The 23,683-nt window shown below is 38.1% G+C and overlaps 1 protein-coding gene across 7 annotated transcripts in view; it reads right to left on the bottom strand.

Annotated features, from left to right (window-relative positions):
* The window catches only part of git1 (G protein-coupled receptor kinase interacting ArfGAP 1), a 217,838-nt gene that overhangs the window by 50,338 nt on the left and 143,817 nt on the right, over window positions 1-23,683 (bottom strand). For 5 of the 7 annotated variants that reach the window (XM_060848347.1, XM_060848346.1, XM_060848345.1 and 2 more), the window contains exons 9-10: window positions 18,720-18,771; window positions 13,080-13,152 (exon numbers count right to left, since the gene is read on the bottom strand). In XM_060848347.1, the coding sequence (XP_060704330.1) occupies window positions 13,080-13,152; window positions 18,720-18,771 (125 nt within the window). The remainder of the gene's footprint in view (window positions 1-13,079; window positions 13,153-18,719; window positions 18,772-23,683) is intronic. The other 2 variants (XM_060848349.1, XM_060848344.1) reach the window with 1 other exon arrangement.

Here is a 23,683-nt window from a genome sequence, read left to right on the forward strand (position 1 = left end):
AACCTAATTACCAGAAAAACTAGGATACAGACTTATAAGTTTAAATTTACATCTCTTCTCAGTTACTTTATTTAATTTTCTGATAACAAAAGTGATCTGGTGCAGAGCAAAAGTTGTATCAATATAATTATTATGGGCCTTGGGGTCATATTAAAAGCCTTCAGTATTTTTAGCATTCTCTAGTGGTTACAAATGTGCAAAGCATCTAGTGACTTTGTTCCACATTCATTATAATTAGGATCAATACAAAATTATTTAGGAGATAGTGAACCATGAAATTATTAACCTGTTCTCCTTGCAGAAACTAGAGATTTGAAGACCATGCTTTTCCAGTCCACAATGAAATTCTAACTTTGCAACAGAACAATCAAATGATGGCTGTCACTAAGTGTGTCTGGGCGTTCAATATTCACAATGTAATCCAGCGGTACCAGAAATAATTAATAGGTCTTCAGTTTTGCTTTTCTTTTCCAAAATACAATTCAAAGTTTTATGATTTCCCCATTCGTCAAATACCCTATCCCAGATTTCATGGTCAGTAGCAAAATGAGTCATTTGCCACTGCCCTTGAAAAAAAATGCCCACATTGATCTGTGGCAAGAATTTTTCCTTTCCCAACAACTGTTTGAAACTGGTGCCAAATCATAGGGATTGTCAGGCATCCAGCAATGATTCTTGTCAACATCCAAGGGGTAAGCAGCTCATCACACTGATTTATTCACAGACAGTAAGCCAGGAAGCAAAACACAGAGTTCCATTCTTAATCAAAATTTTTATAAGTGGAAAAAGAATTGGGATTAAGGCAGCTAATATATCAATTACATTTTTAGAAATTAATTTATTCAGCCATATTGGAGAAATTGGATATTCCCCTAATATGAAATCGGTTTTCTTTTAAGACAAGTGAGGCTGTTCAGTCGTAATTATTAAGTTAATGTGTCATTAAAAAATATTACACTTCACTTAACAAGGCGAAACTTTTTCAAGAGTTTATATAGCAAGTCTAAAGGCATTAAAAGATAATTTCATGTCAGTTCAGTGATTTCTACTTGATTGCATTCTTGAGACAAGGATGGGTGTGGAGGCAGAGATAAGGCAGGCTGAGATGGTATCATTAATGTACCCTATGAGAAGGTATAGGATCACTGACAGCAACTTCTGAATTTTCAAATTTAACTACATGTAGGAACTTCAGATTTTACTGTCAGTGTAGTAATTGACAACTAACACTAATTTGCATTGTTGTTACCACAACAAAATCCAGGTATGTGCCTCAATGCTAAACCTCTATAAATCTGTCAAGAGCGATGATGTGCTAGAGGGAAAATAAAAGTAGAATGAACCTTAAAATGACCTATGCAAAGGTATGTACCTCTGGATACAATCTGCCATTCTTTCAGATGTATTGTTCACAAATTTAGATCGATTATAGTGTCACTAAAATAAAAATCTTAGGATTTTAACTAGAAGCACAGAATCTAATTAAATGGGTAGCATAATTTAGCCCCTTGTTCCACTCTAATTCTCTCAAAGAGTTATCCATTTAGATTTTTCCCCTTATGCTTTAAGTACATTTATTTTCCAAATAATTGTCCACTTCCCTTTGCATGTAATGGAAGCTTTGTTTGCTACCTATTTTGTAGGACAGGGGAATATCCTGTTAATGTAGAAAAATGTTTCTTCTAATTAACCCCTCTTTTTTTTGGTGGGAAGGTGCGTGGCGGTGGGGGAAGAGGTGAGGGGTTTAAATTTATAAGTGACTTTCTTAGAATACAATAGGTACAATTTTAAAAACACGTATGCAGTAGCCTGATCGAATGGGAGAATTTATGCTTCAAATATATTTTTATTATATGTAAATGTAGACCCATAACCGACAGCTAAATTAAGCAGGAAAACATACTTTGAAAACCTAAAAATCAAAGAACACATTTATTAAGAATCTGATCGTTGAGTTGGCTGTTCAAATGACTAGTCTGCCTGAATCTTAAATCAAAAGCTTTAAAAAGCACTTTCAAAGTTAAAAGCTTCAATATATTTTGTCAAAATGAATCATTCTGATGCTATGCCATCAATGTGGTTGACTCTTAATTGCCCTCTGGGCAATTATGGAGGGGCAGTAAATGCTGGCCTAGCCAGCAACGCCCTCTTCCCATGAATGAGTTAAATAAATAAAGTTCTATGCGGCCAGTGGACTTATTTGCCAACACTGCTTTATAGGAGAAATGTACTAACAGCCTGCAAGCTAGCTTATTTCAATGCTTTCCTGCAATATAGCCAGGTAATTTTGAGTTTGTTTCAGGAACACTAATTCACCCTGGTGCCATGCAACTCAAAATACTCGAAAGCTTAGAACTGGAAAACAAGTCTATCTGCTCTGCTCAGTTTCACAAAAATAAGCATACTACAAAATACGTCACAAGAGCATCTGTATTGAAAACTGAGATATAATTGGGTCTCAATAATACAGAGTACACAATACATGTTCAAGTAGCTGTATCAGTGATATCCAAACATTACTGTAGGCTCTGGTTCCTGAAAAGACCTGGGCACTGACAACATTACAGTGAAAGTATTGATGATTTGTGCTCCACCAGTCAAGCTGTTTGAGTACAGCTACAACACTGGCATTTACAGGAAACTTGGAAAATTTTCAGGTAACCCCAAACAGACACAAAGCAGGACAAATCCAACCTGGCCAATTACCTGCTCATCAGTTTCTCTTGATTATCAGTAAAGTGATGAAAGTTGTCATCAACAGTGCTATTAAACAACATCTGCTCAGCAACAACCTGCTCACAGATGCCACATTAGGGTTTTGTCAGCTCTTGATCTCATTACAACCTTGGTGCAAACATGGAGAAAAGAGCTGAATTTCAGAGGTGAGGCAAGGGTGACAACCCTTGACATCAAGGCCACATGCGATCAAGTGTGGCATCAAAGGTCTATGCAAAACTGGTATCAGTGTGGATCAGAAGGGGAACTGGTTGCGATTGTTTGAGGTCAGTCATCCGAGGACTCAGACAGGAACTTTTCAGTGTAGTGCCCAAACCATCAGCAACTGCTTCGTCAACAGCCTTCCCTCCATCATAACGTCAGAAGTGAGCAAGTTTGTTTATGAATGTACAATGTTCAGCACCATTCGTGACTCCTTAGGTACTGAAAAAGTCTATTTCCAAATGTAACAAAACCTGGTCTATATCCAGAGCTAAGTAAAAGTGGCAGCAACATTCATGTCACACAAATGCCAAGCAATGGCCAACCCCACTAATACATAATCTAACAAATACCGTTCATCATTATCATCACTGAATCACCCACTATTAACAAAAAGACAAGGCAAGTGTTTAATGTGGATAAATGTGAGGAATGGCATTTTGGTAAAAACAAACAAAGGCAGATCTTATACAATTAAAAGTAAGACCTTGGGTATTGTTGCAGAACAGATAAACCTAGGGGCGCAGATATGTAATTTTTAAAAGTTTGCATCACACAGATACATTGGTTTAACATACCTGCCTTCATTGCTCAGACCTTGTAGTATAGGAATTGGAACATAATGTTTAGGTTGTATAGGATATTGGTGAGGCCTCTGCTGGAGTAGTGTCCAGTTCTGACCTCCCTGTTACAGGAAGGATATTATTAAGCTGGAGGGGGTTCAGAAGAGATTTACTAGGACGGTGCCAGGAATGGAGGGTTTAAGTTCAGGATAGGTTGGCATATTTCACTGGAGTGTAAGAGGTTGAAGGGTGTAAAAGGTTGGAAGGATATCTTTATTGTGCTGTAAATCTGAAAGATCAAAAAGGCTCTATGGAACACATTAAGCTTAATAACTAAATGCATTGCAGCATTTATAGAAGTGCCTTCTGAATTTTCAAAAGTTCATAAATGAAAACATGCAATAGATAATGACTGTACTTAGTATGAAGCAATCCAGTCACAGATACTGTATAAAGTACCAAAATAATGAACATTTTAATCTCAGACTAAAGTAACAGGAAAATATACATAGCTTAATTTTTACACTATTAGGTATTTCAGTATAGATGATTAAGTGTGCAATTATACATTCTTGTCCTGCCAGAATCAATTTTAGAATGAAACACTTGCTGGTTTTTAAGGAGCAGGATACTTAAACAATTCCAACAATACAACAATCAAAGTTTACATTTTGTTTTCAACTCATTAATATTTTATGTCCTGTAAGGTAATGGGTCGGAGTGCTAGAAAGTCGAAGAAACCTTGCACTATTGATTCCAATCAGCATCAACCATTCCAAAACTAGCAACTGTAAAGGTCCTCCTGCTCCTTATGTTTCTGTGCCTGAAAAACCAACTTCCCAAGGTCTCTTGCTCTTCTGCATCATTGTGATGGTTTCTATGTCCCACACCAACCATTTGCCTCGCTGGAGTGGGGTTGCCAATTTAGCTAAAACATGGGTGACTTTGCAGTAAAATACTTTTAGTTCAGGTGACCATTTGAACTTGATCCAGCAACAGTCCTGTCATTTTCTTTAGTTTAAATGCATTCACCAAAAATTGTATTTTTACAATAACATAGCAGAATTAAATTTTAAAAATCCATCCATTCATTTCTCATCGAGACCTGAATCTAAGTTCTGCAGCTACTATAGGGATTGAAGTAGTTTCCTTCACACACCAACTGTTCATAAACCTTGATCCAATTCCCATCACACATGTTCACATCACGAAAGTACTTTGACAAAGTATTGTCAAAAAAAAGTTCTTTGAAGTACTGTTCTCATTTAGACTTGCAAGAACTTGACAAATGTAGCTGTCAGCTATAAAACTTCATTTGATGAATTTACCAAAGCTCTTCCCGAACACTATTGACAGTATTTGCCTATTTGCTGTCCTATTTGTGAATGTATGAAAGAGGGAAACACACACAATTCAAAACCTATGCAATTTAAACACAACATTACTTAGAATATTGTCCATTCCCTCCAATAGTTAAAATTCAACCATTAATTGGCCAAGGCAAGTATTTTAGATAAATACCGGAAGAAACATCAAAGAAGCGCTTCGCAGGAGGCTCCAAAGCACTGATGATGTCGCCTAGCCAGGGCGACAAAAACTTCCAGCTCGGCGAACAGAACCACAACAACGAGCACCTGAGCTACAAATCTTCGCACGAACCTTGAATTTTAGATAAATGAAAACAAGAAACTCAGAAGGGCCGGCTGCATTTGTGGACAGAAAACAGAATTAATGTCGAGTCCAGCGGCCCCCTCAGTTCTGAAGAAGGGTCTATGTGGCGACGAAGTTCAGTCTTCACATTGAAAAGACAATACATCCATGTGTTGAACTATCATTGGGATAATTGGGACACATTGTGCCCACATATGTCCTGTACATAAAAAGCAGGACAAATCCAACCCGGCCAATTATTACTACATCAGTCTACTCTGGATCATCAGTAAAGTGATGGAAGGTATCATTAATGTTGCTTTCAACCAGCATCTGCTCAGCAACACCCAATTTGGGTTCAGCCAGGGCCACTCAGCTCCTGATCTCATTAAACATGGTTCAAACATGGACAAAATAGCTAAATTCCAGAGGCGAAGTGAGAGTAACAGCGCTTGACATCAAAGTCACATTCAACTGGGTGAGGCATCAAGTAGCCCAAATAAAACAGGAATCTATGGGTAAAGGGTGCAAACTCTCCACTGGTTGGAGCCATACCTGGCAAAAAGGAAGATGGTTGTGGTTGTTGGAGTCAGTCATCTCTGCTCCAGGATATTTCTACATGGGCTGTTCAGGGTAGTGCCCTTAACCCAACCACCTTCAGTTGCTTCATTCCCTTCCCTCAAAATGTCAGCAGTGGGGAAGTATGCCAATGACTGCACAACACCAAGCATCATTTGTGACTACTCAGATATTGAAGCAGTCCATATTCAAATGCAACAATATTTGGACAATATCTAGGCTTGGGCTGACCAGTAACATTCACATTGCACAAACACCAGGCAATGACCATAAGAATCTGTCAATCTAACCACTGCCCATGACATTCAACAGTATCACCATCACTGAATCGCCATTAGCAAAATCCCTGGGGATTACCATTGACCAGAAACTCAACTGGGCCTGCCACATAAACACTGGCTCCAAGAGCAGGTCAGAGGCTAGGAAAACTGTGGTGAGTAACTCATCTGTTCACTCCTCAAGGCTTCTCCATCATCTACAAGGCACAGGTCAGGAGTGTGATGGAATACTTCTGACTTGTCTGGATGGGTGCAGCTCCAGTAACACTCAAAGCTCAATACTATCCAGCCAAAGAAGCTCACTTGATTGGCACCAACTCCACAAGCATCCATTCCCTCCATCACAGATGCTCAGTAGCAGTATTGTATACTATCTACAAGATGCACCACAAAAATTCAAAGATCTTTAGAATAGATCTTTCAATCCAAGACTACTTCCATCTAGAAGATATGGGCAGTAGATACATTAAAATACCACCACTTGCTAATTCCTCTCCAAGCCACTCACTATCCATACTTGAAAGTATATCACCATTCCTTCACTGTCACTGGGTCAAAATCCTGGAATTCCCTCCCTAATGGCATTGTGGGCTATCACCACCTTCTCAAGGCCAACTAGGACAGGCATGAAAGCTGGTCAGTTAGTAATGTCCACGTCCCATGAATGAATAAAGAAGAAAAACAGATCTAACAATCAAAACTGGGCATCCAATGAGGCTTTGTGGTCCATCAGCCGCAACAGAATCATACGCAAACACAATCTGCAACCTCATTGCCTGGCAGAGCTCCAATCTACCAATACTATCAAGGCTTGGGACCACCCATGGCTCAATAAAAGCGGCAGGAAGGCATGGCAGGGACAGCACCAAGTGTAACGAATAGAGATGTCAACCTGGTGGAAAATTTCCAGGTATGTCCTGCACACATACCTGGAAACAGAAAACAGGACAAATCCAAACTGATCAACTACTGCCCCATCAGTCTACTCTTGATAATCAGTAAAGAAATGGAAGGTGTCATCATCATTGCTATCAAGCAGCACCTGCTCAGCAATAACCTGCTTAGTGATGTCCAGTTTGAGTTCCCCAAGGGCCACTCAGCTCCTGACCTCACTACGGCTTTGGTTCAAATATGAACAAAAGAGCTGAATTCCAAAGGTTAGGTGGAATGATGACCCTCTTATATCAAGGTTACATTTGACTGAGTGTGGCATCAAGTAACCCTGGCAAAACTGGATTTAATAAGAAGATTTAATGGGAGAAAGCTCTCTACTGGTTGGAGTCGCAGCTGGAAAATGGTTCTAGTTGTTGGAGATCAGTCACCTCAGCTCCAGAACATCTCTGCAGGAGATCTTCAGGCTGGTGTCTTGACCCAATCATCTGCACGTCTCATTAATGACGTTCCCTCCATCATAAGGTCCAAAATGGGGATGTTCACTTAAGATTGCATTATGTTCAGCACCATTTGTGACTCCCCAGACACTGAAACAGAAATGATGTCCAAATGCAATAAGACCAGGACAACATCCAGGTGCTGGTTGAAAAGTGACAAATAACACTCTCGCCACACGAATGTCAGGCAATGACCATCTCCAACAACAGACAAAATCTAACTATCATCCCTTGATGTTCAATGGCGTAACCAGAGTATGGTGGCTACAAGAATGAGTCAAAAGCCTATCCATCATCTACAAGGCTCAAGACAGGATTGTGATGGAATACTCACCATTTGCCTCGATGAGTGCAGTTCAAACAACACTCAAGAAGCTTGACATAATCCAAGATAAAGCAGCCATTCGATTGATACTACATTCACAACCAATTATTCCACAAGATACACTCCAGAAATTCTCTGACAGCACGTTCCAAATCCATGACCACTTCCATTTAGAAGGACAAAGACAGTAAACACATGGAACACCACCATCTGCAACTTCCCCTCCAAACTACTCACCATCCTGGTCTTTGAATTATATTATTGTTCCTTCATGGCAACTGGGTCAAAAACCTAGAATTACCTCGTTAATGGCATCGTGGGTCTACCCACAGCACATGGACTGCAGTAGTCCAAGGAGGCAGCATACCACCACCACCTCCAAGGCAACAAGGGACAGTTAATAAATGCTGGCCCAGCCAAAGATGTCCATGCTATATGAATGAGATTTTAAAAAATATCACAACACAGCTGAAATAAATTGAAGACCAACAACACCTAGGAATATAAGACCAATGTTTGCAACTCCTCCCCCACACTAAAGAAAATGTCTGGATTACAATGCGTATGTTAATCATAGCTACTTTTTTTTTTAAGATAAAGCATTGCTTCAGAGTTTTCAGATGACAATTCATCAAGATAATTTAGAAAGATAAGACCAGACTAGAGACGTTTGAGAAAAATTCTTTGACAAAGTGACAAATATGGAGGAAATGCACTCGGGGACTTTCAAAAAGCCTTTGACAAGGTGTTTCAAGGGAGAATATTTAAGGGACATGGATTTAGAAGAAAACCATATTTATGTAAAATATGTGATATTAGTGTGGTATCCCACAGGTTCTGTTCACTATAAACATCTTGTATATGGGGTTACAAAACTAGAGGCATATTGAACTACTGAGCAAATGACAAAGGAAATTAATAAAATGGTGGAATAGTGGGAAACAAGGTCAAATGTCAATGGTGTCAATAAATGAATATTTATTAGTTGCTTTAAAATAAAATTATAATTAGGATGAAGAAAATCTGGATGTGAAAGAACACAAAACTTGAGTGATACGTGTTCACGTGTTGAGTAGATAAGCCCATTAAAAGCTAGTGGAATACTAGGTTTTAAAAGATACAGAATATTAAAACTAATGTGTAATGGCTTTATATGAATGCAAACTTACTAAGATCATAGCTGAATCACCGTGTGCACTTTGAGCTCCATGCAGTAGGATGGATGCTGAAGCAATGAAGATGTAAAGCGCAAATTCACTTGATTATGAGAACTACAAATCCAAACAAAGACTCAGTAGATTATTTTTGTTAAGGCACAGATTAGGCAATTTAGTAGAAATGTTTAACATTATGAAGCAATGATACAGAATACATGGAAACACTTTTTCAAGAGGTTGAGGGGTTTGAAGCAAAGGATCATCCAAGCTAGATTTAGAGTACAGAACTGTATTAAAATTAAAGCAATTAAACTAATGGTTTTACTGCTTAAGTTTGCGATGAAACCAAAGATGATGTAAAAATAGGTCAGTTGCTGCAAGTAAAGAGAGTAAAAGAACATGGGAAGAATGCATGCTCATGGAATTAAGGTCAGATGCAGGATATACAACATAGGTTGGATGGACTACAACACTCAGTGCAAATAAAGAGTGTTTTGATCTAAGGGGATTGAGGGAAAGGAGAGAGTGGTCAGGAAAGTGGAATAAGGCAGATGATCATTGACTTTTTCCATATAGCACAGAAGGTTGATTGGTTCACATGTTCTACTTCCATTTCCATACTCTCGCATTGTAATTCTGCGCAAAATATTTTCTGCTTAAGATGACACAAATATAGTTTTAGTTCACACATGGGAATTTCAGTATCCTTCTCTGTGACTGACTTTGACACCAGTCAAATTTGGTGCAGCAAGGTCTCTCATGGAAACTTTAAGGTGTTACATAAATTTTACTGCAAGTGGACTTGAAATGGAATAACAATCATGCTGCCTAATCTGGTACTGAACCATACAGAGTAGAAAACCTTAGTTTTGACATACAGTCTGTGTTGAGTTAGCCAACATGTACAACTAATATTCGCTGCTTTGGGCAGGGGAGAATAAAAAATGCTGGTATTCTTATTTCTACAAGTTGCACACTGACCCCTGCAGGAAAGAGTGCATATCAGGGAAAGGTAAGATTATTCTAGTGTAAGACTGAAGAACAGGAAGCACAAACTAAGATCCAACTGCAATATAGTGTGCAGTTTACCAACATTCACTGTCTAAACTCAAGAGGTGAAAGTGGCGATTTGGTCAAAGGACCATTAGACAACAGAGTATTTGCAAAACTGCATCACTCTAAGACCACTTTTAACTGGTGGAAGGAAGTAATCCTGGAAATAAACTTCCAACAATTAAACAATTTAAACAGCAGGCAACATTCTCATTTAGTTTTCAGCTCCAATCTAGCCAGTGTTCACAGGACATCTCAAAGCTTGAACTTACCTTTTCCATTAACAAAGGAAATCAGTAATCAACGATCATGCTTAGAAGACATCGAGGTTTTAAATAAAATACCTCAAATAAAATACCTCAACCCTGAACTAATGCTACATTCTCAGAAATCTTGAAAAGGATGCGTCATGATCACCACAACGTAAAACAACTAACCTCTATGGAAAGTTAGCAGCCTTTGTCTCAAACTCAGTGCAAAGTATTTTAACTGCTGCGAATTTCATGAACTAGCCAAAACAAGACCATACAGAGTTGACACAAGCAACCACAACTAAATCTATTAAAAATTATTCTTACCTTCTTTGATATTTAAATCTATGTATTGTAGTTAGGGCAGTAAGCTAAATCCACTCTAACACCAAGATGTTTCACTTTTGCCTTTCCCATTTTTGAGCATTAAGCTGGAGTAAGCTTTGATATTAGATCTCTCTTCCTGTCTTGGTAGCTAGCAACTATGTTTAGAAAACACTTGTCAAAGAACCAATTGACTGATGAATAAATAATGTATTGAATGTTATCCATATTTGGCAAAAACAAACTTTCTGAACATTCACAGCACATTTTCCACTGCTGTACAGCTGGTTCCTCTTCTCCGCAGTATACACAGAGTTAAACACCCACATGTTTTTTTTATCCTCATCAGATAATGGGAAAAAGCTACAACCAAAACCTTTTCCAAAAATGGATAGGTTTTTCAGTTGTTGAAATTCTGTTGGCTGCAATAACATGCACTCCCCACATTAAGACATTCCAATCAAATTTTCTTACTGAAACTGAACTTTTTTGCTGATTATCACGTAACTGGCTCTAAAATTTCAGCACATTATTCATTTTCTTCAGGAGAGTATTTATTAGACAAGCTATTGTAAACAATCTCATTTTCTTCTGACATCTGAAAAAAAAAGTGAATTGGGACTTTTCAGCAATTCAAAGAGTTTGGTAGCACTGCTCAAAATGCATTGAGTGTTATATTAAAACATCAGATACGAGTTCTGACAGCTCAGTTGCGGAATGGACTGGGTCTCTGAAACAAATAGAAGAAATCAAAATACCTAAAGATTCCATGTTCATTCACTGGTCTATGCTGACTGGAAGCTATCTGTCTCATAATCCTTGAGCAAGTAAATGTGCAAGGTGTCTGTAGCAAATTTGCTCCCAGTAACCTGCTCAGTAACCTATTATTTGCTGCACAAAATATATTGGAAAGCCTTAATGTATCTTCTGTGGAAACTGATATGATCATGTACTGTGACCCGCATCTTTTTGCCAATATAAAACTCAAAGTTGTTCTGATTTGGTCCCAAGATTGTTAATAACATGTCACATAGACAAAAAGATAATTCAAAGGGACGAGCAATTTTACACATTACATTGAAAATTGCATTAAATGATACTGCAACGCTGATACTTCCATGAAATCTCCCCCCACCCCCACCCCATTCAGGCATGTTTGGTTCAAGGCCTGAAGAGAACATTGAAAATGTGGACTGTCAAAACAAACATTCAACTTGTATCACTAGTTCTTTTAATGCTACTCAACAGTTAGGCAAACAAGCCCAGTTTAGCTCGCATCTGTTGCTGCAGTATCTCCTGCAAAGCCTGTCTTCATTAACACTTCTTGTCAAATGGCTGTCACCTTGTTGCTGTGGGTTTCACAAAGGCAAGCAATAAAAATTATCCACATCTGAAAAGAAAACTGCCATGCAGGAGGATAGGAGACTATTATGCAATAGATTAGGGCCAAATGTCTCACTGTCACATAACAATCTGATTCTACAGACTAAGGGATAAACTGAATCAGACTTCCTCCTGTGCTGGAGGAGTCCATAACGGAGTACTGTGAAGCACTGATGGAATGGAATGTCCAAAGTGCTGCCATTTAAAATAAAAAACAACTAAGTTCCTTATTTCAGGAGATTAAATCTGCTGCAGTCTGGTTTTTTAAATTATAAACAGGCTCATATTCCTGAGTAAAGCGAAATGGATAGAAAATCTAGGTCAGACTTTGAAATATCAGGTAGAGAAAACATTTCACAAATATAAAACCAAATTGGCTGCACATGCTGAAAAATGTGTTGCTGGAAAAGCGCAGGTCAGGTAGCATCAAAGGAGCACAGGAGAATCAACGTTTCGGGCATAAGCACATGTCCAATCTGAATGACTATTCAGTGACCCCTGCTGGAACATTGTGTCTGGATATCATGGGAAGTCAGAGTCAACTCTGGTGCTGTGCCAGAAAATGATAACCAATAGTGAAATCATAATTTTGAAAGTGGTAAGGAAGGAAGGAATGGACCAGAAAACTACATAGACACTTCCAAGTATCAAAAGCAGTTGAACAGTTACTTTCTGATCTTCTCACTATGTACATATTTATCTAACTAGATGATGTAGCTGCATCTATTATAAGACCAGCGTCATAAAAGATCTGCCCTAGCTTGCCAGATTCAGACTTTTCTGCAATTTCTATCACAGTTAACATTGAGCATTCATGAATAGAGGTGATGGGAACAATGCAAAATGGAACACTTTTAATTCTGCACTGTACAGAGAGATCAATTTTAGCTTTAACATTGCACCATAAATGCAAGTACAGAAGATCATGTCAATACAAAGGATCCACTATTGATTCTAACCATGCTTACTGTCTTGAACATTTGTTTTAATTCAGTGATGAATATTCCAACTGTTGAGCCACACTCAGCAGATGAGGTGAAAATAATCAACCTTGTTGTGTAGGATCATTCTAGCTCAGAGATCGCAGACAAACTACATTCCAGCGATTAATATTAAAAAGATCCGTAGTTAAACAAACGGACAAACAAACAAACAGTCATAGCAAAAATGCATGAACTTTTCACATACCTGCATCATTCTCACGTCGGTCAACTTCGTCGTAAACATCCATTGCAAGTTCTTCAAAAAGGCGATTATTCAGCTGTGCATAAAGAAAATGCAATATACAGCAATTTATAAACTTCAAATGTTTAGTTTTGGCCAATCTGAAACCAAGTAGTTTTGTATTTCATTGATGTAGTTCAAAGGAAGACTTGTACAGACAAGTACTAACTTTATCTTAAACAAACCATATATTAATACACACATAATTAACTGAGGGAAGATATGGACACTATTTTTGTTGGAGAAAATTAAAAACCACAACATTTTTATACACAGGTGTAGAGGCCACATTTTAAATTCTCTTAAAAGCTCCTGCATTTTAATTACGGTGTTTAATTTAGCCTTAAATGGTCTTGAAAGGTATTAGACTATACATTATAGTTCATAAATGTGTTTTTAGTTCCTGAATTATCAAAAAGCAAAAATCCTGAAATAAAAACAGAAAATGTTGGAAATACTCAGCAGGTTAGGCAGCATCTGTGAACAGTTAATGTCTCAAGTCTGTGACCTCCCATCAGAACTGGGAATATTAGATATATAATAGGTTTTGTACAAAGTGTGGGTGGGACATATTCAACAGGAGGATCAGTGATAGGGTCAAAGAAAGGCAAAGGAGTTAGTCTTCCAGAGCCAAAGAGAATGGTGACAGGACAATAAATGAAACAAAGAAAGATGTGCCTAGAACAGGTATGTTAGTGACTGCAAGCAAAAAGAGCAATCCAGAAACAAGCAAAAAAAACACAAGATGGAGTATCTGGATTATGCTTATGTACTGAATAGAGATGTTCCACAAAGCAGTTACCCAATCCACTTTTAGTCACCCCATTACAGAAGAGAATGCAGTGAGTAGCGAATGCAGTAGACTTGACTGAAAGACATACAGGTAAATCATTGCTTCACTGGAGCAAGTGTTTTTTGAACCGCAGACCCTAATTATCTGCATCTCAAAATACTACAGGAAGTTGTCCAAAAATAGTGGATGTATTTGGTGGTCACATTTCAAGATCCTACAGACTCTAGAACAGTTTTGATGGATTGTAGGGTTTCTAATGTAATCCCACCATTTAAAAAAAAAGAGGTAGACAGAATACAAAAAAGTGAGTTTTGAGAAGATTTGTAGCTCAGGTTAAGGTTCTGGATTTAAGTTTGCTCGCTGGGCTGGAAAGCTCATTTTCAGATGTTTCATCACCCACTTTCTGTGTGTGTGTTTAGGTTGTGTGGGTTAGTGATGCCATTTCCTGTGGTGATATCAGTTCCTCTTAGAAAAAGAGCACAAAATGACATCACCACAGGAACTGACATCACCAACCTAAGGAAACCTAAACACACAAATAGAAAGCGAGTCACTAACACCAGTGCTTCACTGGAGGCTCACTGAAGTTATCTAGTACTGTGATGAAACATCTGAAAATGAACCTTCCAGCTCAGCGAGCAAGTTTACATCCAGCATACAAGAAATTCTAGAGCCAGTTAGCCTGACATCAGTAGTGGGGAAAATGCGAGAGAGAGTCACCTATTAAAAGATTTAATAGCAAAGCATTTATTTGGACAATAAATGACAGGATCGGACAGAGTTGGCATGGATTTACAAAAGAGAAATCATGCTTGACAAATCTACTGGAATTTTTCGAGGATGTAATGAGTGGAGTTGATAAGGGGAACCAGTATATATAGTTTACTTGGACTTCCAGAAGGTTTTCAATAAAATACAAAAGAGAATAGCATATAAAACTAAAGCACATGGATTAGTCACAGTGTACTGACACGGATGCAGACCAGACATGGACTACTGCGTGCAGTTTTAGCTTCCTTATCAGAGGAAGGATATTTTGTCTATGGAGGGAGTGCAATGAAGATTTACCAGACAGATTGTTAGGGTGGCAGGATTGATGCGCAAAGAGAGACTGGATCAGTTAGGACTATATTAATGAGAGTTTAGAAAAATGCGTGTGCACATGTGTTTGTGCATGTACGGTGTGGAATCTGAGAAACCTGAGAAAAATTCGAACAGGACTAGTCAGGATAAATGCAGGAAGGATGACCAGGGAGTCCAGGACAGTGATCATAGTCAAAGGATATGGGGTAGGCCATTTACAATGGAGATGAGAAATTGTTTCACCCACAGCAGTAACCTGCACAATTCTCTGCCACAGTAAACAGTGGAGGCCAAAATACCGAACGTTTTCAAGGAGGAGTTTTTCAGGTTAAAGAGAACAATGCATATGGGAAGAAAAAAAGACCCTGTGTTGGATAATCACTAATTGTAGTGAATGGCAGAGGAGGCTTGAAGGGTTGAATGGCGTACTCATGCTCCCATTTTTATATTTCCACATTTGGAGCCAGGGGTGACGAGAATGGAAGGGCAAGTGTTACATTTCCTGTATTTTATACTGAAAAACCCTATGGGAACAGAGGATGGGTTGTAGTTAATTTGGACTGGATCAAGCCATCACGATGGAGAAGATCCTGTCAAATGTTGCCAACGATCGGTGGTTCGTAATTGGGGTACAGTGCTGCCACCATTCTCTTTTCAATGCTGAATTTAAGAGTCTAATTAGCAGGGCATACCAGTGTTTTAACAAGATGAGGTGTATTGTATGTTAGCATCAGACACAAGTACAACATAATTACAAAAATAATCAGGAGCCGGGGTGATATGTCTGTCTTAATTGGGACCTTGTACTTGACTGCTTCTTTTCCACAGACTCTGACACAACTACCCCATTAACTCATACGGAACTATAACCTTATAAATATTCAAAATGTAGGATGAGGAAGACATATTTGGAGGTGGCATCTCACTGAAGCTGGCAGAAATGGTAGGAAAAGATACATAAAAACCAAATGCTCTAAGTCTTCAGGACTCAACATTGTCAAGCTCAATTTCAGATCATATTCTTATTGTTTATTTTGCATCCTTTACACACTTTAGTTTCTCTCTCATTTTATTCTTGCAGCCTATAGCACACTTCCACTCAGTACAATTTTTGTTTTCCTTTCTTGCCCAATCACCATTCTCATTCAAGGGTCACTGGACTCGAAATGTTAATTCAATTTCTCTCCACAGATGCTGCCTGACCTCCCGAGCTATTCCAGCAATTTCTGCATTTGTTGCTGATTTCCCGATCTGTAGTTATTTTGTTTTATTATCAATCTCTTTAGCCCTGAAAGAATAACTTTCCTATCATTTAATCGCTCCCATTTTCACACCATCACAATCCTTCCTTTCGACCATACCCCAACTACCCCTTGCTGAAAAAAATTACATTTCTTATTTGTTTTTCAATGCCCATGAAGGTTACAGGGTTGAAAGGCTCACTCTACATTTCTCTTCACATTCATTGCCAGAACCTGCTGCATATGCCCAATGGAGAGGTTCTGCTGGAACTGTCCAACTCCACCTTGTTGACCAGTTTCGATGGCTCACTGAGCCAAACACAGCTGATCTGTCAGTGGAGAAATAGCAACACTGCTGCAACAGGCTGGGTTCACTTCACCTCCCACTGTGAAAACTACGTCATTTTATTCCTTTCCTTCCAAAGATGAGTTTCACCTGCCAATAGGTTTCTCAAAAGGGAGCATTTTCGATTAGTGATCCCTCAGCTGTGACATAGCACTGAGAGCTGGTGAGATGATTGTTGCCAGGTTGCTGACTTGCTGTGTGTTTCCAGCCTAATTTAACTTCAGAAATTCAGCTTTTGTCACATTTCGCTTTTAGTTGCTGTCCAAGGAATGCACAACAGCCCTGATGCAGGCTCAAACAGAGCACAAATATGCCAGTGTCGTGCCTGTATCCCCTAACAGGGATCTGCCTGTACTGTTGCTGCTAATTCACCTGCCCGAGTTTCCATGCTGTCGTCTTTCCTGTCCCCCTCCCCCTGTGGTTGCAGATGCAAAGAGCAATAACAGAAAAGTAAGAACAAGAGAAAAGGAAAGTGAAATAAGAAAAGATACAGACAGATTTAGTTGCAACCACAAAAACAAAAGGAAGAGTTGGAAGTGGTGTAGCTCAATAACCCAAAGCACAAGAGTGTCTGGGAACTAAGCAAAGACCACAAGCTTTCAGCTTTCACAGAAAAATGGAGAATTATAGAATACAAGTCACTAAACACCAGTAAAATCCAAAGAAAGTCACGTAATGAAAAGTGAGATTCACTTATTCAGTCAATGTCAACCTATGGCTGCACCAGTGATAATTTTAGATTCAAAAGGATACTGATTTCATGCTGTTAGTGTGTTTGTTATGGCACATGGATCTGGCTTTCTACTTCAAAAGACTGAACACAAAGAACAATCATTCTGGTACATTTACAATCTTATGAGGCAGAATTTACCAAAAGGCTTCGAGTAAATGTCCAAAGAGCTTAATACTGCTAATAGGTTACTTCACGTACAATCATACTGTCTTGCGGAGGAAAGAGCATATCTATTTTTCCTTCTCATGCCAAGCTACCCACTGCAACCCCACCAACAAGGGATATTCCACAAAAGCAGCAAAAAAGAAATGATAAGAACAGCCCATTTAAAGTGTTACATGTTTATAGCACAGCACACGCTAGGTTTTTGAGGCAATAAAAAAACCAGTAGGATATTTGATTTAATGTCTCTGCATCTTTCTCTGCTTCAAAAGCAATTAAATTTTTGTAATTTTGAATTAAAGACCAAAACTTATTCATGAAGATTATCCACGTTTTATTCACACATTTTATATAATCTAATTATATCTTGTAATCAAGAGAATTTACTAATATCCCTGTCACTCCACGATTTAGGATGTTTTTCAAATCCTGTAAATATATTTCCACCAGTCAAGTTAATTTACTGTTTAGAGTAATATGGGATGTTTAAGCTTAGAGTCCCAAAAATTTTGATAACTACAGTTCACAAAAATTAGGGCTGAAATCAATACTGCCATATGAACTTCTCTGGCAATTAACAATACTACATGGCCACTGCACTAAGGGCTTCACTGTGGTTCAGTCTGCAGCGAGACCCTACTGGAAAGGGTGCATGTGAATGTGGAGAGGGATTGCTTAAATTTCAGATCATTCTGGAAGAAGCTGTAGCATCTCACAGCAACAGATGTCTGTGGCCACCTAAATTCTGAGGCAATAATAAAATGAAACAATGTTTTCACTTTGAAAATACTTGGATGCAATTTAATATAAGAGGGTGCCAAATCCCTTAAGGTTTTTCTATCAACACAATGTTTCGTATTAGTTACTAGATAGGTTTTATATTGTGTGCAATATGTCCCAAACAAGGATGAAACACCAAGCAAAAAGTTCAGGTGCAAAGTAGTGCGCAATATTCATTTTATTTTCAAACTAAAGACTGAAAAGCAGCTCATCAGATCATGCAACATCTCATGATAAATATATCTAAATCAAGTATATTGCATCAGGCTGAACTAGATATTTTAGGTTGAGACTGACTGTGTGTTTTCAACATTTTCTACTTTCTAAATTTATGTTTTGCAGAAAATTAAATGCAGTACATAGAAGCAACTTAATTTGCACAGAGATATATGCTAAATTTGGCTTGGTTCGGGGACGGCGCAGTTATTCCTAACAATACAGAAGTAATTGTTTGTTCATAACTTACTGCTTGAAGTTTCTTTTTGGCAGCCTTAGCCAGTTCTGACAAGTCCAAACTACTGAAGAAAAACATGAAAGAAACCATAACTCAGGCACCAGATCAAAGAAAAATGCATAAGAAAATATTCTCATTTCTACATGGAGCTTAAACGAAAAAGCCTTCGAAAAACTACAGTTTCATAATTTTGTTTACCATACTGTTCACCAATATAGCATACATGGAAAACATTTGAAAGTTCAGCAATATTCTAAAACCACAAAAACTTGAATTTTGCACTTGACCAACTCTACCTTGATACTATAAATTAAATAACTTTAAACAGATATACGATGGTTGCTACATACTGTAGAACGCAAATACTGCAATTATTAGGAAGTACCAGTGTAACTCAATGATAGCCAGCAACAAGTAACCATCACAACAGCAACCTTCATCAATAATGTCCTGCTAAATATTCTGTTCTTGATGCTCAGTGGAACTGAACTTAATGCTTACTGGAATGAGACATGGTTTGTAATCATGAATATGTATTTTTAAAAAGCACTAAATTTTCTGACAACTTAGTTGTGGTGTCCAAGATTCAATTTGCTTTTGACTAAATATATTGCTGAGACAAAACACAACACATATGCATCCAATGGAAAAGCAATTCTTTCCATTGTGGCATTGCAATGATTCTGGTTTCTGGAATACAGAGTAGCACTTATGTTGCACCATAGAAGTCTGAATCTGCAAAAGTGGCCAGGAGCTGTAACATCCCCATTGTCTGAGGAAGATCTGTAGAAAGCAGCAAATACCAAATTGGTTCATAGAGCTTGGAGTTGATCAAACATTATTCAAAAAGGTGAACCCACATATGGTTTTACTGCTATTAGGTTGACACCTGGAAGGGGCCAAACAGCAATGGACATTGAAGTGACAAAGCAACACTTCAATTTTTTTTTAAAACACAGGTACTCCTCTAGCTCTGGTTTAATGACTTATCTCTTCACCAGCACATTGTCCAGTTACAATAACATTTTAGGTAGATTTTCTTCCGGAGAGCTTTGGCTAGGTTACAACATATTCTAACAGCATAACGCCTAGTATTTCATGACTGCTACCTCTTGTGTCACGTATAGTTTTCACTTCCCCAAAGCATTTCTTTCCTCTCCTTCCCACCAATTCTGACATTTTCTCCCAATCACTGACAACCGTTAACATAACTCTGAATTTAGTTCTTGTTGATTTGGTTATAACATCAAGTAACACATATTATATCAAGATAACGTGATCAAATCTTAATCCAATTGGATTCGGATTAATTTTTTAAAAACTACCAAAATGTTCCTTCCACCAAATCCAGTTTTCTTTATTCACTAAAGGGATGTTGCCATCACTAACTTGGACAGCATTTACTCTTCATTCCTAATTGCCCTGGAGAAGGCAATAGTGAGCTGCCTTCTTGAACTGCAATAGGATGCAGGAATGGAGTTCTAGGATTTTGACAAGAATGGTGAAGGAATAGTGATTCCTAGGAGGCAGTGTTCTGATGCATCTGCTGACCTCATCCTTCCAGGTGTGGAAGATGCTGTCAAGAAGCGTCGGTGACCTATAGTGCAATTGTTAGATGGCATACACTGCCACCATTGTGCAGTCATGGATGAAGTTTCAAACAAGCATGATGTTTTTCATTCTGGATCATATCAAACTCAGTGTTGCTGAAGATGTACAAATAAAGGGAAGTGTTTTGAGTTTTGAAGATTATGGTCAGGCCTTGGGGAGTTCAGAGCCATGTTTCTCACCTCAGAATTCCCAGCCTCTGATTTGCTCTTGTAAACACAGTATTTATATGGCTGGTTCAGGTCAGTTTCTGGTCAGTGGTAATTCCCAAGATATTGGTAGGAGGGGATTCAGTGATGGCAATGTTATTGAACGTCAAAAGGAAGTGGTCAGATTCACTCCTGTTGGAAATTGTCATTTGCTGGGCACAGTTGAGTTTGGAACATAAGTCTTTAGTATACTGCTAGAATGTTATCAGGGTTGATCGTCTTTGTAGCTTCCACCAGCTCTAGCCGTTTCTTGACGTCAATGAAGTAAATCAAATTAACTTAAGACTTGCATCGGTGATCTTTGAGACCTCTGGAGGAGGTTGAAATGGAACAACTCAGCACTTCAGGCAAAAGATGACCACAGAATGATCCAACCATGTTCCCAGCTGATTATGAACTGCAGATGGTAATGAACAGGAACTGCCTTGCTCACATATGCCTTAATGCCATGATACTTCATGGGGTTGAGAGTCCACAGATTCTCACAGCAACTGTCTCTCAACAGTTCTGCCACTTCTAGTGGGTTTGGCCCACTGGTGTGACAATGATAGTGATGGTGGTATCTGGGTCACTGTTTGATTACTTTGTGGAACATATTCCCCAATTTGACACCAACTGCCCAGATGTTAGTAAGGAGATTTTGCAGGATCTACAGGTTTGCCATTGTCATTTCCAGTGCCTAGCTTGATGCAGAGCGCTCCTTCCCATTTCATTCCTTTTTATAGGTTTTGTAGTGGTTTGATATAATTTAGTTGCTCGCTAGACCACTTCAGAGGGCAATTAAGAGTCAACCACATCACTGAGACTCCAGACGCACAGCATAAACTAGGTAAGGAAGCAGATTACCTTCCCTAAAGGACTTAAATAGATGGGCTTTTATGACAATGAACAATTGCAGTGGTGGAATTTGAATTTATGCCCCCAGAACATTAGCTTGGCTTCCTGGATACTTCTCCAGTGATATCACTAGGTCACCACCTCTCCATGAAGGGTAATTTGGGTTCCATGCTGAGTGAGGATAGAGATGCTTTTCAACTCTTGGATTTTTACTCCAAATGTTACATTGGATAATCATTAAGGTGAAGAGAAGAAACAGCTGCAAACTATTTTTTTCAATAATGACAATATTTAAAATTTCTTAAAAACTGTTCAAAGATTCTAATAGCTACCTAATGTAGATTACTATTACCACAACATAAATCTCAGTATTTTGGGGAAGAGGAGATTTTAACATTTAAAAAAAAAACAGGACCAGGCTACAACACTGAAGGTGCCACATGGTATTCATGTTGAATTTAGCAAACGTTGACACTTAATAGAAAAGTTTAATTATTTTTCTTAAAACAATTGGTTGCATTCAGACTCAAAATGCAATCAATTTATGCTTTTACATTTAAATTAACACTGGAGTGCTGCAGTTACATTAATGCCTGTGATGCTCATTGGAAAGAGAGAGAAACATTAAAGAATAACCACTGGTAGAAACAGTAGAATAGCAACACAAGCAGCTGGCATTATTTTCCTGGAGATAGGTCAGTTTTGCACTGGTAGCCTGCACAGATGTTTGGGGATGTGAGTGTTCAGAATACAAACATAAGCTTGACAATTCAATAACCACTGTGCAATTCACATAGGACAATCTCTTCTAGCTGCTCATGAAGTGGATTTTACTGATCCATGTTTAACAACCGGCTGACAAGAGGCCCAATTCTGAAATGAGGTACACAAGATCATTGACAGCACTTCAGTGTTATTCCTCTAAGTATGTGATTTGTCAACAAAGCACCAAGAATCATTGATGTCAAAATATGGGTCATAACTTTGCCAAATCTTCCAGCAAAAGAAGCAAATATGCCCGTAGTCCCAAGAGATATAAAAAAAAGAATGTCAGTTTATTTTTAAGGTGTGGGCGAGGAAGAAAACAGGAAATTCATGAGAATTAGCTGAAAGTCTTGAATATGAATTTTAACTATAATCTGTAATCAATTGCTTTTCTGCAGGAAAAGAAAACGTGTTCAGGAGTCATTTTTTCAACTGAACCAACTTTTTTTTAAAATAATGACAAGATATGCCCGAAATTAGTTACCATCTCATATTCCACTAATGAATGCAACAAGGTCAGAAGCCTTTAAACAATAAAACATTTTGTAAAAGTAATGCAAAATTGAAGTTGAAGTGACTAGCAATGTAAGATACATTTATGTATTTCATGTAGTTGGATAATCTATAAAACAAATAAACTCAGACAGCAGCATTTCAACTCTGGCTCCAGTTAGCCCCACTATGGTGTACTTTGTCCAACATTTTACAGGCATGAAACACTGAGAAGCACAGTTCTAAAATAATATTGGCAGAATTTGTGAACAAATGGAAGATCTAAATGAAAAAATACCTCTGAGTCATGCATTTTTGCCGTGTTCTATTTTCCAAGGAATGCAAAGGAGGAAAAACAGGAACATTTGTTAGAATAAGCAACCTAATTATCTAGCATGACACCCAGACTTTGGACATATGTGGATTTGTTACTTCTATACTTAAACACATTGTAACACACTTCATAAGACATTGACAGATCACAATACAAAATGGTTTGTTGGAAAACAATACTGTTGTTTCATTCATGCTGAAGAGAAGGGTATAAATTACAGTCACCTTCAATAGAACGACTTTTTACTAGCTGGATCAATGTTTCAGATTATGGAAAATTATGCAGTGAAGTCATCATTCATTGCAGCCAAACCTACAACAATGATGTGCAATATGCACTTGCTCAATTAAATTCACCCAGATTCTCAAGACTATTTAGACTCAAGTTTAGAGGCGATTCAAACATATGTCACAGTGTACTCTCAAGTATAGAGATCAAAGTCATTTAAATGAATAAAGCTAGCAGCAGTCAGAAATTTATGATTCATGTATTAAAAATATTGAAAAATGACAGGACAATAAATAGAATGGATCAACTTTCTTGCCAACAATAACTCCAGAAATTAAATGAAATCTGAATCATAACAGGAAGATGCAAGAAAGGGAAATAATCTAAACTTAACCATGGCGTACATCCCAAATTCAGAAAGTGTTGCTTAAAGAGCCAGAGTTCATAAGGAAATTAATGTAAATTGGATCCATTAAAAATATGCATTACAATTGGGAAAAGTA

Source organism: Hemiscyllium ocellatum, chromosome 31 (assembly GCF_020745735.1).
Source record: "Hemiscyllium ocellatum isolate sHemOce1 chromosome 31, sHemOce1.pat.X.cur, whole genome shotgun sequence".
In the NCBI taxonomy this organism is placed as follows: Eukaryota; Metazoa; Chordata; class Chondrichthyes; order Orectolobiformes; family Hemiscylliidae; genus Hemiscyllium; species Hemiscyllium ocellatum.